Source organism: Leuresthes tenuis, unplaced genomic scaffold (assembly GCF_036924035.1).
Source record: "Leuresthes tenuis unplaced genomic scaffold, fLeuTen1.0.hap1 SCAF_18, whole genome shotgun sequence".
Lineage (NCBI taxonomy): Eukaryota > Metazoa > Chordata > Actinopteri > Atheriniformes > Atherinopsidae > Leuresthes > Leuresthes tenuis.
Window position 1 is genome coordinate 5,397,461 of NW_027325372.1, and position 13,844 is coordinate 5,411,304.

The 13,844-nt window shown below is 37.6% G+C and overlaps 1 protein-coding gene across 1 annotated transcript; it reads left to right on the forward strand.

Moving 5' to 3' along the window:
* Positions 1–9,590: 9,590 nt before the first annotated feature.
* On the forward strand, positions 9,591–13,621 carry LOC140275080 (cytochrome c oxidase subunit 6B1-like). Its single transcript, XM_072370471.1, has 4 exons — positions 9,591–9,623; positions 11,651–11,773; positions 13,204–13,304; positions 13,549–13,621. The coding sequence occupies exons 2-4, from the start codon at positions 11,668–11,670 to the stop codon at positions 13,600–13,602; spliced, it is 261 nt and encodes an 86-aa protein (XP_072226572.1). The 5' UTR covers positions 9,591–9,623; positions 11,651–11,667; the 3' UTR covers positions 13,603–13,621.
* Positions 13,622–13,844: the final 223 nt, after the last annotated feature.

Here is a 13,844-nt window from a genome sequence, read left to right on the forward strand (position 1 = left end):
TTTAACTTATATGAGAATTTTACAAAGTAGATGGAAATAATAGACAAGCACTGGACAATTCTGCATTAATGTAGTGAATTGTGAGAGCGCACCTATGAGTGTCGATTCTTTGTTGGATCGTCATGGGAGTGAACAATGGATCAGCTGTTCTGGAAGAAGAAACTCCTAAAACATCCACAGACAGAAGTAACTTGTTTTTTTTCATTCTCATAAGTGGTGTCTCAGGACAGCAGTAGAAATGCATTATTTAACATGAATTTGAATGTGAAAAATTGACGGCTTTGCACCTAAAAACAAAGATCAAGTGCTTGAAGTGGATTTTCGCAGTGCTTGTAATTTCTATGGTTGATATTTTGGCCTCATATTGATTCAGTTGTGTGAAGTGGGTTTCAGAAGAATACTGTGAATTCATTGTTGTGTTTGTTAATATTTAAAAGATGATAAGCTAATTCTGTTCTCAGTTTAAAGGTGAGCATTTTTTTTACTTATCTTCAGTGGTGTTCGGCCATGTTTCAGGGTTTTCTTAGGTTTTCAGAAGCACTTTATCCCATTTCATTAAAGTGATTTTAATGTGGAGATAATAACATTAAATATGAATTTTTTGTTGCAGAAACAATGTCCCAGATACTTGTGAAAATCTACAAACACCCCTGTGAGAATGTGGCAGAAGTGTTTTCTTCAGAATACCCAAAACTAAATGTAAAACTATCAGCATGGTTGGATTTCATTAGAGGTAAGTGGTAATATATTCATACTGCTGCACTGTTGGGCTGATTTGGATGTGCTAATATTTTATGAAATGTGCTGCACTGTGGTAATTGAACTCCTACTGACATGACAGTTTACATTTAATTAAATTTTTTCGGTTGTGCTGTCTCTCAGGTTCACTCAGTCAGTACAGACAGCTGTCTCATTACTTATCTCTGCTCTGCTTCCCATCATCATTTTGCTGCAGACTCAGTCCTGTAAGTACTTCATGTTACATTCACCACAGTGACCAGTACACTGCAACACATGCAACCCAAGATCAGAAATAGTTAAAACAGTCTAGGAGATGTCAGTCCAAGATATTTAATCTTATTTGTTTTTGTAAATTTGCTTCCATTCCTGTATTTCAGGCCTGCAACATATTCCCAAAAAGTTTGGACGTACCAATTAAGGGCTTGACGGAGCTGAAAATAATAGTAATAATGTTGTTGTTTTAAACAGGCAATGTCAACAGGTGATTGCAATCATGATTTGGTACAAAAGCAGTATTCACGAAAGACTTTGATGAGTGAAGACAGTTTTGAAAAAAAAATGTGGGAAAGGCTCAATTAGATTTTCTAAAACAACGTTCCTTATGGGAAGATTACAGTCAAGAGCTTACTCTGGATTACTTTGGTAAACCTTTTTCAAGCACCCCCACAATGGACAGTCCTCCAGTGGAAACATATGTCTTTGGTCAGAAATAATCAGTATTGTAGGTCTTTTTTACAAGAAATGAACACCTTTGTTCAGGACCAAAGATGAAATGGAAAATCCAGTCATGTTATTAGCAAAAAGTCTAAAAGCCAGGCTCTGTGATGGTATCGGGTTTTGTCAGTGTTCTTGGGAAAATGCTCTCTGAGATTTTCGAGTTGCATATGCTGCCTTCAAGACCACATGTTTTCTAGGGATATCCATAGATATTCTTTCAACTTAAACAACTGGAAAGGCCATATCATATATCATATGATTCACATAATTTTCATACTCATTCAACCATTCAGTCGGCCTGCATTTGGGGGAAAAATTCCCCCTTTGTGGCTTTATAGGGCCACTTTATCCCCTTATTGGGAGGGGGTCAAGCAACCATATCTTTATATTCTCTTGCATGCATTCGCCCACATCGACTCATCTGAATATACAATTTTCTCCACATCTCTGTAGATCAGTTATAATGGTTTTTGCACCACTGAACTCTCAAATGTGCATTCATCTTTGTAATGATGGGTTTATGCAGGTCGCTATGTTTTTTCATTCTATTTGCATAATATTTGCTCAATTTCTGCCCAGTCTGCCCCACATTTTCATATAGAAGGGAATAATGAGGGTTATAACCATCAGTAGTTCTTATCCATTTGAACAGAGGAATGACCATCATCCAAGGTCTGGAGAATGGAGGAGGAGGCGTGCTTTTTTAACACATCCCCACACTGTAATTCAAAAGAGAGCAGAAAATGGCTTCAGCAGTCACAAAACATAAAATCATGTTTCTATTTCTGCACAAAAAATGTTCTTTGTAATAACTTATCAACAAGATTATTTGTAAAACATCTAAATATAAGTTTGTCATAGATACCGATGTATTTATGCTCTTTAACTCTGAAACTATTTGAGTCACTGAATGAGAAATAATTGATGTGATGATGAGGACAATGTTGATGTGCTGTATCAGTGCTTTAAGTTATAGCCGAGGGAAAGGTTAAAGTTAAGTTAAAATAGCCTTTTTAAGAGCTTGTAGTACAAGTCCTAAGTTTACTAACAGTTATGTTGCTGCCAGTATTAGGCAGTTTTACATATTAATTCATGTATTCATCAAAGTTCCCTAATTGAGCCTAATCTCAGGGACACACGTTGCTCTTGTTTTTTAAAGCACTGTAATACAGATCTCTGTATGTGCTTATGTCATTGTCAGTGTGATTATGTCTGAGATTTTCTTGTTTTCTGTTGCTTGTTTGGTTTACTGTTCGATGAAAAACTCTTAGAAACAGCTGGAACGTGCTCAGATAATGCAGAAAGGCTGTTAAAAAAAGCAGCAACACCAAAAGTGTGACTATCAAAACCAGTGAACTGTGCAGGTGTAGTTGCATCTGTTTTTAACTCACTTTTCTTTACTGACAATGGAAACAAAGATGGCAGCATTAGGATTATTTCTAGGAGTATACATTACTCCTATGTGCAGTTTTCTTTAAACCCATATACACTGCCGGCACACCTGAAGCATTTATCAGCTATCAATAACTGAATAAGGTGAAGTCAGTCAGCAGATTTAAACCCCAATGAACATTTTCTCCTCTGAGAAGGGAAATTCTGATTGATTGTAATGAACATACTCTGAAGGAGGCTGCTTTGAAGGCCTGAAAGGGACTTTCCACAGAAGTCATTTATATGAGTGGGTTCTACTATTTCTGCCATCATTGCATCAAAGAGCTTTGAAACCAGATATTTGGCTTTTACATTCTCATTTCCTGTGATACAGTTCTCCACCCCAAAACATGATCATCTGTTCAAGGATTGTGCGATCTCTAGTGTTCATGAGAGCAACTGTCTGCATATTAAGTGTCCAAATGGTGTCAGTGAGGCTGACAGTCAGTGTATTTTAGGCCTAACTGTGATAGTTTTCTAAATCTATTCAAGCAGTTTTGATTTTTAATCCAAACCGAATGAAGTTATGGCCCAGAGTCGACCTATTAATCCAGAAGAATATGATTCACTTAATGACTGTGCTTACTGTGATAAAGGGAGTTTCTCTCCTAGTAAAGGGCCCTTTAGTAATTTAGTTGGGAATTGTTTCCTCTTTGACACATAATTTTTTAGCCCGTATCCATGGATACATGTTGGATACATCCATGGATACAGTAGACACAATCTCCCACACCACCCTTCTTGACAGATTAGCATCTATTGGCATTTCCGACACACCCCTGAAATGGTTTAAATCTTATCTCTCTGGCTGCACTCAGTTCATCCAGTTGAAAACCTTCACATCCCAACCATCTCTCCTCTCCTCTGGTGTTCCCCAAGCCTCTGTATTCAGCCCTGTCCTGTTCATCATCTATCTCCTTCCCCTTGGTCAGATTTTTTGCAGATTCAACATCCACTTCCATTGTTATGCGGACAACACCCAGCTCTACCTTTCAACCAAATCTCCACTTTCCCGCCCTCCTCCCTCTGTGACTTCTTACAAGAAATCAAAACTTGGTCGTTTTCTGATTGTCTGAAACTCAACAGTGATAAAACAGGTTCTCCTCATTGGTTCCAAATCCACTCTTACTAACACTCAAAGTTTCACCCTCCCCATTGATAACTCCTCTGTTTCCCCGTCCCTACAGGTTGAGAGTCTGGGTGTCGTCCTTGACAGTACGCTCTCATTTCATACCCACATCAATAACATTACCCGATCAGCCTATTACCATCTACGCAACATCAACCGTCTCTGTCCATCCTTTAATCCCAACTCTACTGCCACCCTGGTACACACTCTGGTCACGTCCCGCCTGGATTATTGCAACTCCCCCCCCCCCCCCCATACCTCTCTGACCTCCTCCATATCAACACCCCTTCCCGGACACTTATGTCAACCTCTTTTATCAGCCTCATTGTCCCTCCTGTCCGTTTGTCCACCATGGGGGCCAGAGCCTTCAGCCACTCTGCCCCCGGTCTCTGGAACTCCCTCCCCCCCAGCATCAGGAACATTGACACATTCTCCACTTTCAAATCCCATCTGAAAACCCACCTTTTTAAACAGGCCTACTCCCTCTAACTCTCTTTTCTCTTAGTGATCTTAATTATTTTTGTTGTTGTTGTTTTGTAAGGTGACTTTGAGTGCCATGAAAGGCACGTGTAAATAGAATGTATTATTTTTATTATAAATAGTTTTATGTCATTTTCTATTGTTATTGTGTGTATGATACCACGATGGCTCAGATCACCTTGATGTCTCAGTCCCAGCTGACTCTGCAGGAAACCAAACTGAAAGACCTCACCAACAAGCTGGATAAGCTCAACCAGTCACCTCCTGTTCGCCCAGTATCCTGCTCTAAACCAGTACTGCCCTGTTAGCAACTCCACTACTGGTGGTGAGTGTGTGATGGTGCTTCAGTAAGAACTTTATGATGAGAACATGTAAATGTTTGCTCACAGTCCTTAGCTGGTATAAAAGGGATCGCAGGTAAGACCTGTTTTTAATTTCAAGCTAAAAATCAGGGGTTTGGGGGTATTTGGGTTGCGCTGAAAGGCAACAGATGTCAACAGAGGCTCCACATGGATATCAGATCAAATATTTAATATCTTCTAATGATTGCGAGTATAGGAAAGGCGAACATTAAAATATGAGCTTGATGAAGTATGAAATTGGCACCCCAATGGCAATTAAAACAACGGCAATTTTTTTTTTCAAAAACCGTTTCACAAAGCAGGTCTGATTTGCACAGTTATTTGCAAAGATACACAAACCATAATCGGCTCAACCGTGGCAGTTTTAGGACGGCTCTTTGATTTCAGATAAGAGGTATGTTGTCCTTTCTGTAGTTATCTGTAACTGCAATGATACGTGCAACATCATGTTTTCAGTCAAGTTTATACAGCACAAACCAAATCTAATACAACAGTCCTTCTTTAAATTAGAAACACTTATTATGACTCAGTATGATTTTATAGATCGCTAACTACATCTTTGAGAGTGTTTGTGAGGTTGAATCGACACATCTAAAACAGCTTCAGTGAGAAACTGAATACTGGAGCCATCATGAGGAAGAACAATGATTGCAAGACTGTATTCATTTTAGGGATATTGAACATTTGAAATGTGAAAAAAAAGTATTTGTGAAATGGTAATTTAGGCATCCACGGGCTAGAAACCGCCATCTAGGGAACCTTCAAATAGCGGTTAAAAGTTTGACCCATACCCTGGCATGGCATTTTCACTGTGAAAGGTTAGTCAGAGCTTGAAGCAGATTAAAGCTTGGAGGGTCAGTTATTTCATCTGAGTGTTTTCCACCCTGTTTGCTTGGCTTCACTCAGAAAGAGAGTGCAGACCATGTCTGGACGGCTGGATGCCTCAGGGGGAGAAATGTTTCCTCTTCATCCAGGACAGAGCCGACTGAATCGACTGTCAGTACCACTGTGTGTCACTGGGTGGCGCTGTGGCTACAATCAGGACAGAGGAGGAGCAGGTTTATACACACAGACACTTCTCCAGCACCTGCTTTAGCTTATTATTCTATATCTTTGTTCAAGAAACATTTGAATTAATTCATGCCCTCTACTTAACACATAAAACACTAGAAACTGTCTTAGAAACTATTTTATGTCTGACTTGGAACTCTGCTGATATATTCTGTATCTGTAAACATATGAGATGTTGATATATTAGCTGTTAGGGCACACGTCAATGTGCACAAGTATACACAGACTCACACATCAGAGAGAAAAAGTTAAGAATAGATTCACGACCTCAAAGAAATATGAAGACATCTGAAGGAGCGACCCCTGTCTGAGGTCATTTCAGGTTTTGTCTTTCATTGAAGATACTGTATCACTGTTTATGACCTGGATTCAATACCAGAAAAGATTAAACCCTGCTTTTGAAGAAGAGGGGAGCAAAGTTACATTTTATGAAGAGTTTCTCAGGTATTTCTATTCAACATGGCCCAGAGTTTGAGTCATGGAGACTCGTACTGGCTCAGCCTGAGGAGCAGCAGCAGGGACGGGGCCTGGCAGTGGAGTGATGGCTCCCAGTTGGAAAAAGGACAACAGTGAGTATGAGAGGCATGAAGAGGATGAGTAGAAGGAGGAGTCTGGGGAGGGTTGAAGAGGGACAAGCAGGGCTCCTGAGTTTAGGAGCTGATCTCTACGTCTTAAGCCTGTGACAGTTGATCACATGCTGCTGGATCACCTGTCCGGATAGTCAACTATAAAAAGACAGGCTGAGATGTTAAATCTTATGTTGCTGTTTTTTTATTCATTACTTTGGTTCAGTGTTTTAATACAGTTCATACCATTTACTGCATAGCTTCACAATGAATAGCAAAACCTTAGATTTCAAGATTGAGTTTCTTTTTCTGGAAAACTGCCGTCACTTATATAGGACGGTGTGATGAAATAAGCCATTTAATTTATTTTAGGTCTTTTTTAATCATACTTCTGTTAATAAAAAAGTGGTTTTTATTTATTTTTCCACAACATGGTGCAGTATAGAAAAGCAAAATGTATAAATACTTGAATACTTGAATGACAACACACACACGCAGTAGCTTATAACAGATGTTTAGCTTCCATATTTGACACAAAAGAAGAGTTTTGTTGATCCTTTTTTCCAGTTGTAAAAAGTACTTGACACTCTTGGTCCACAGTCCAATGCCTTGGAGGTGAGGGATCCTTCCATTTATAGAGAATAAGTCGTTTTGCCAGAGGCAATAATGTCAGGTTGAGCTTTGTTGAGGTTCAATTTTGAAGAAGTGATCCCAAATATTGTAGTGATAACGGAAGATGTAACAGGTTTCCCAGAAAAAAGTGCCCAAAGACTGTTTACACAAGTTAAAGTGACTGGAGATTGCAGCTAATCTGACTTTTGACCAGGGAAGTCTATATACAACCTTAAACTGAATGATATAATATAATATATGAACAATTATAATGTATGTGATACAGATGGAGAACGAGTTTATCTTCTGAATAGCCTTCTGCCACACATCTAATATCTCTTCTCTGTTTTAAAGAGTCTAAAGCATCAGAGTGAAGTTTGCAGAAGTCTTCTTGTTAAGACATTTTACTTGCAAGGTTCGTACTCGTGTCACCAATGGATGCCATATTTTTCTTATTGTGGACACATTAACACCAAAGCAACACTGGAGAATTTAGGTTTTTTTGCTCTTTGGCTCCACCTACTGTTGAAAAATGTAACACCCGCGTCAGAAAAACCTGTAAATGTGCAGCAATACACATTAATTGTTTTTATCAAGTTGAAGAGGTAGCAAAGACGCCATCAAAAGTCCACGAAAAATGTAGCTTTAACTGCGTATGTCAGGCTCTAGATTGTGCATAACAAAAGTCAACGTTCTTCAGAACTAATCACAATCAAACAGCTTTAAGATTCACAAACTTGTTGCTTTAAGGCATCTATTGAGGTTAAGAATTGAAATTTTGAATTACAGTGTCTTCCAGCTGTGGATTTACTATTATGGTGGGGAATGAAATTAAGTGGGAGACAGCTTTAATTGTATTATGTATTTTTGTATTGAGTGGGAGCAGTTGCCATGGTGACAGATTAAAGTCAGTTTTTTCACCCTTCTCTCTGCAGGTTTTGGGAAAGTGAGCCACATAAAACAGGAGAGAGCAGGGAGCTGTGTGGCCGACTCACCCCAGGAGACACCTACAGGAGGAGCTGGTTCACCTCCAGATGCTCCAGCCAGCTGAGGAGGATCTGTGAGAGGAGGCGGGCTACTTTAAAGTGAGAGGAGACAGGAGGAGCTATTTTATTCACTAAAACAATACATCTTTGTCTGTGTGTGAGTCCACTTTTTACATTTCTTTTTTAACATTTCCAAAATAAAAAGCGTCTCACAGAGTGTGAACATCACTTGCTGCAAGGTGCCATCCACTCAGATTTCTGGTTATTCTGTTATGAATAACAAATTTGATATAAAATCTGAAGCTAGAAGCATCTTTCAGGATCAGGTTGCATAACCAAAACTGAGCGTATGTCTATATTTATCATCACTACTTTGTGTTACCCTTCAAATCTGCAATACATTTTATATTTAGTCATTTTTTATTTGAATCTTTCTAGTTTTGTCATTCATGTTCAGTGTATGACTGTTTACATGCAAGTCACAGTTATTTCACACAGTTCATTTGTATCCCCCTTGATAATATCATTTTTTCAGCCTTATTTCTTAAATATTCAGTCATTATTCATCACTCGATACTTATCCTTACTAATAGTAACCAATGAGTTGCTAGTGTCATAAAGGCATGGATGTATTTCAGTTACATATAAATGCAAAATGGCGTGTATTTATTTGGTACTTTACTAGTTGAAAGCTACTTTACACGACGAGCCGCATTTATGCATTCACACACAGATCTATAATCTATACATTATGACAGATCACACATATTCACACACCGATGGACTCATCAGAGGCAACTGGAGGTTCAATGTCTTGGCCAAGGACACTTTAACATGGAAAGGCTGGGAATCCAACTGCCAACCTTTTTTTTTTTCTTAGGTATTTGACGGGCTGGTTGATGTCAGGACGATCATATTTTTGCCTTCAATGAACATGGAATGATATCTTAAAACTTGCTATTTCAGTTAGAGGTACAGTATGTCATGCTGCAGTTAAAAAAATTACATGTTCTACCTCATGAAGTTAAAGATCAGATATTGTTTTTAAGCCAGTCATTACTTCTGTATATAAATGACAGGATCTCCACTTTCTCTTTCTTGATCTGATGGAGGACAGTGAGCCAAAACATCAGCCTGTCTTTTTTAGATGGTGTGAATAAACTGATTAAAACTGAATAAATCAACTATGTCTTGAAGTTCAATGTGTGTGTTAGGTTAATTACAAAGGTTAATGCATGTTCATGCTCAGTGATTAAGCACAAGAGGTGATATGTGCATATCTATTATGCTTTCGTGTTATCAATCAACTCATTAATCAATATTTATCATAATCATTTAAAACATTTTAGGAACTATTCACTTCATTAGTCTCTTTGACGCTGTTAATGGCATTTGCTTGCATTTCTTCATTTTGTCCAGCAGATAGCAGTGTTGTACTTTGATGCCAATCTGATCCCAGCATGCCTTGCGCGTAAGTAGCGCTCAGAACGCCGGGTCTTGGGATTACAGCCAAGTGTCTCTTTGAAAGGTAATTTAAATGTTTGTATGTTATTAGGATTCTGAGTATGGCTTGATTAATATATTTTGAAAAGTTCATTTCAAATGCACTTTTATTTGTTAACCATGTATTTATTTGTTTTAACCACGTTAAATTGATGTGGAAACAGTTTACGGACTCATGAGCGGACCTCCAGTGACCGTTTAACAGGCTTAATTTACTAAATATATCTCTAAAGATTAACATCATTGAACGGGTTAAACATCCGGACGTTTTTTACTATTATTCTATTAAGCATCAATGTTATTTTTCACAAATTCAGTCACAGTATACGCTCAAAATATTGAGTTTATTAGGGCATTTATATCAGTGTATGCTGTATCGGTTTAGTAGTGGTATTAGTGAAGCCCTCCCTCTGTTACTGCTGAGCAGAGTCCTCATATACATCAGCAAATACATATTAACTGTCTAAAGTTGTTTGATTTGTATTTCAAATGAGCAGATTATGAGGTTATTTACTGTATAAATCAAGGGAAGAAACTTGCGGTGAAATGTCCTTAAGTCAAAGCTCTGATAAAGTTTGAGATTTGGGGCTGTTAGACTAATGAGGAAAAACACGTTTCATTTGATTATCATTATTTCGACATTAATTTTGCTGATTGGGTGTGAATGCATGTCCAATCAGCAAAATGCATATGTATTACCCGGCTACTTTATTGGGTACACATGTTCAATTGCTTGTTAACACAAATAACTGATCAGCCAATTGCATGGCCGCAACTCAGTGCATTTTGTAGAGGTGATCAAGACAACTTGCTGAAGTTCAAACCGTTGACTGTTGACCGAAATCGGTGTTGAATTTCTGCAGTCCGCCTTTGATGCAGTTCAGGTTAAACTGGAACTTGAAATTGGTTATAAATGCTGAAAAATCCCAAATAATGCTTTTTTCAAGTCATATGTTCTCTCTGAAAACATCCCCTCAATCTTGAACTGGTAACCAGGTGCCTGTGATTAATTATTGATTGGAGCTTTCTTTCAAAGTTCATGTAAAAAAAAATATTTAAAAAAAAAGTATCTCCACATTAAGGGTAAAGCTTGGTTTCTGTTACAGAAGGAAGCCACGTTTCTCCCTCAGAGCTCGGAGGCTTCTGAGATCCGATACTTTTTAGCCTGTACTTGATTATGGGGATGTTGTGTATATGCAGGGTGCGATTTGCCGGTACATACAAAGGGTCCGTATTCATTTTGATTGTGCTGTGATTTTAATCTACCGGGAGCGAGTCAGAGGCGTCGCGCCCGCAGAAAGCAGCAGTTTTATTTTGAAAACCAACCGGCTTTTCTGGTGTTTCACAAGTCCAACTTCCTGTTTGCGTCATCCGCACCAAAACAAAAGCTTAAATCAAATGGAGAAAAACTAAAAAGAATCCAGAACAGCATATCGTCATATTTTATAGGACCACAAAAAAATATATACTATTTTCATACTCTGACCTATAGTCTATCAGATTACCATTTAAAATAACTAAAAAAAAAAAACATCTGGACAGCACATTGTGGTATTTCATGTTTTCTGTTGAACTGATATCGGGAAAGAATAAACATTTCATTTTTATTTGACAAATTTATAAACAATATTTTTAGAAAATATTTCTACAAATGCAGTGGTTAAGTTCACGTTCAAAATAGGGCTACCGCCTACGTTATGTAGCCTAAGTATAAGATTTATCTACAGAAGAATCAACAGTTTTCATGATTTCACACTGTGGTAATTTTTCTGAATAAAATGTTTCTTTATATTTTTAATGTTTGTTTATTTAATTGTTGTCCGTCTTGTCCACCATGACGTGTGCTGCTGCCTTTCTTGGCCAGGTCACCCTTGTGAAAGAGGTCTTGATCTCAATGAGTCTTTTATCTGGTTAAATAAAGGTTTAATAATGTATGAATTTGATATTTGACCTTATTCCGCTTCAGTGTCTCTCTTTAAAGCACAGTCACTGGTGTTAATGGATAAAGTGTGGTTGCAGTTAAGAGCTTCTTACATGCTGTTGATCCTGCAGCTCTCCAGCAGCTGAAAATGCCTGACGTGATCGAAGAGAAGCTCAAGAACTACAGGACGGCTCCATTTGATGCCCGATTCCCCAACACCAACCAGACCCGCAACTGTTACCAGAACTATCTGGGTAAGCAAGACAACCTGCTTCACATTAACTTGTAGAATAATTCATTATATGAATATATATTCAATTATAGATATCTGTGTGGAGTTGTAAAAACCACTGACCTAAATGTGTACTGTGTCTGTTTAAATGTATGTTTTTTTACGGGTAGATGAAGCTATTAATGTTGCATATCACATATCTGAAAAGAGTTATTTATTTATTTACAATCTGGAGAAAAATATAATTTTTCCTGTAAAAGATGTATTTTGTCTTTATTTGATTCGTGTCATTAATCAAAATTAAAAGGTACATATAGTAAAACATTTTTTTCAATATGTAGTCAGGGGAGACTACTTTTTTTTTTTTTTACTTTTGTATTAATTGTATGGTTTGTTTGTCTTGATTAACTTTTGATATTGACACAGAACTGGATGTAGGTTAAAAAAAATAGTGATAATCATGTATATTTTCTTATTTTGAACTAACAGTAGAATGAGTAGTGTGAACATTAGAGTAGATGATAGCAGCATCAGCATAGAGATGCAGGCCAAGCTGAGTTATAGGAGAAACAACATTCAGGCTGTTCCCGGTGTTACTCTTTGTGGGACACCTTTTGTAATGAGTGTATATTCAGATCAAACATTTCCGGCCACAAAGTACCTCTGGAACCAATTATAAGCAGTTGATCCTATGCCACTTTACAACAGATTTTAGACTGTTTTGAAGGCATGATGATAAAGATATGCCCACTTACAGCTAAAAGGGTTTAGATGGACTTGTAACATTCGAAAACAATTGTAGAGTTCAAATGTATCATTGGCAAAGCAGATCTACAGCTAACCTGCATTGGTTGTAATAATAAAGCAGAACAGCTTACATAAAACAAGAGCTTGGTGTTTCCTACATGAATTCCATCAAACAATACCTCAGCACACGTAAGATTGTTGTTGAAAGCAACACAAATCCGTTTATGATCTGATGCAGAGAACCCACCTGCTGTTGTGCAAAGAGGATTGAATTTGTGCTTCATAGAATTTTGTCCTCCAGAATTCTGTTGGATTTTACGGTGATTTTCAATTAAAAACTAAGAATAATTTGTCAGAATCTTTATTGTAAATATGCATCTTTTTGTTGCCTAGAGCATTGCTAAAGAATATCACGTCCCAAAAAAAATCCTCATATTCATTATTTTTTATCATATGATTTTTTTCTTTTTTTTTTGACATTATAGTCCAAATTTGAGCAGTAATTATGGTGAAAGTAAGAAACTTAAGAGGCTTAAATCTAGCACCAAACAAAAAAGCTTCTTTAAGGTAAAAAATGTTTGACTGACTACAAGTTGCATATTTTCTTCAACTACACCAATACTACACCTAATTATAGATTATCCTCTCTGGTTGTTTACCTTCAGCTTCTTATTGAACGTTTCTTCCCTCTATATTTTTTGACAGACTTTCATAGATGTAGCAAAGCTCTGTCGGCCAAAGACCAGGACACGGCTCCCTGTGATTGGTACCGGAGAGTATACAAGAGCCTCTGTCCCATCAGCTGGGTATGTCCCTTTAGATGCAGATTTCTAACAGTAAATGCAGGACCGTTTAGTTTTTCTTGTCCAGTTTTTGTTATTATTGATTATTTTGAGAAAATAGTTCTGTTATCTGTAAACTTCAGTGTCTGGTCATGGGAAGTTTTGGTGTTAAAATCATAGTGTCAATATGTCATGTTTTATGGTCCCGTTTTTAGTCCTAAGAGTGATCATTTCTCATTTGTGCCTGTCTCTTTTGTATCTGTCACAGGTTCAGAAATGGGATGACCAGTTGGAGGCTGGAAATTTTGCTGGGAAGATTTGAATGCACATTCCTCTTTTTTTCTCATCTTACCATCTTCATGTGAAGCATTCCATGATTTGTTTATAGAAACAACCAAATAAATTAATTTAAGTTATTCTGAAGAATGTTGTATTTGGGCAACATTGTTTATGATGTGCAAGGGAAAGAAGAATCCATGAAAAGCCACGAAAAACAGCTTCAAATAGCTTTAGAAGCATGCTCAGGTGAGGACCGAAGTCTCATGACCATATGACAAGGCCAAA

Bases quoted from the DNA above. Each gene is read 5' to 3' on its own strand.
- LOC140275080 (XM_072370471.1), top strand. From the start codon at position 11,668: ATGCCTGACGTGATCGAAGAGAAGCTCAAGAACTACAGGACGGCTCCA. The intron at 11,774-13,203 runs GTAAGCAAGACA...ATTTTTTGACAG, and splicing joins CTGTTACCAGAACTATCTGG to ACTTTCATAGATGTAGCAAA. The intron at 13,305-13,548 runs GTATGTCCCTTT...TATCTGTCACAG, and splicing joins GCCTCTGTCCCATCAGCTGG to GTTCAGAAATGGGATGACCA.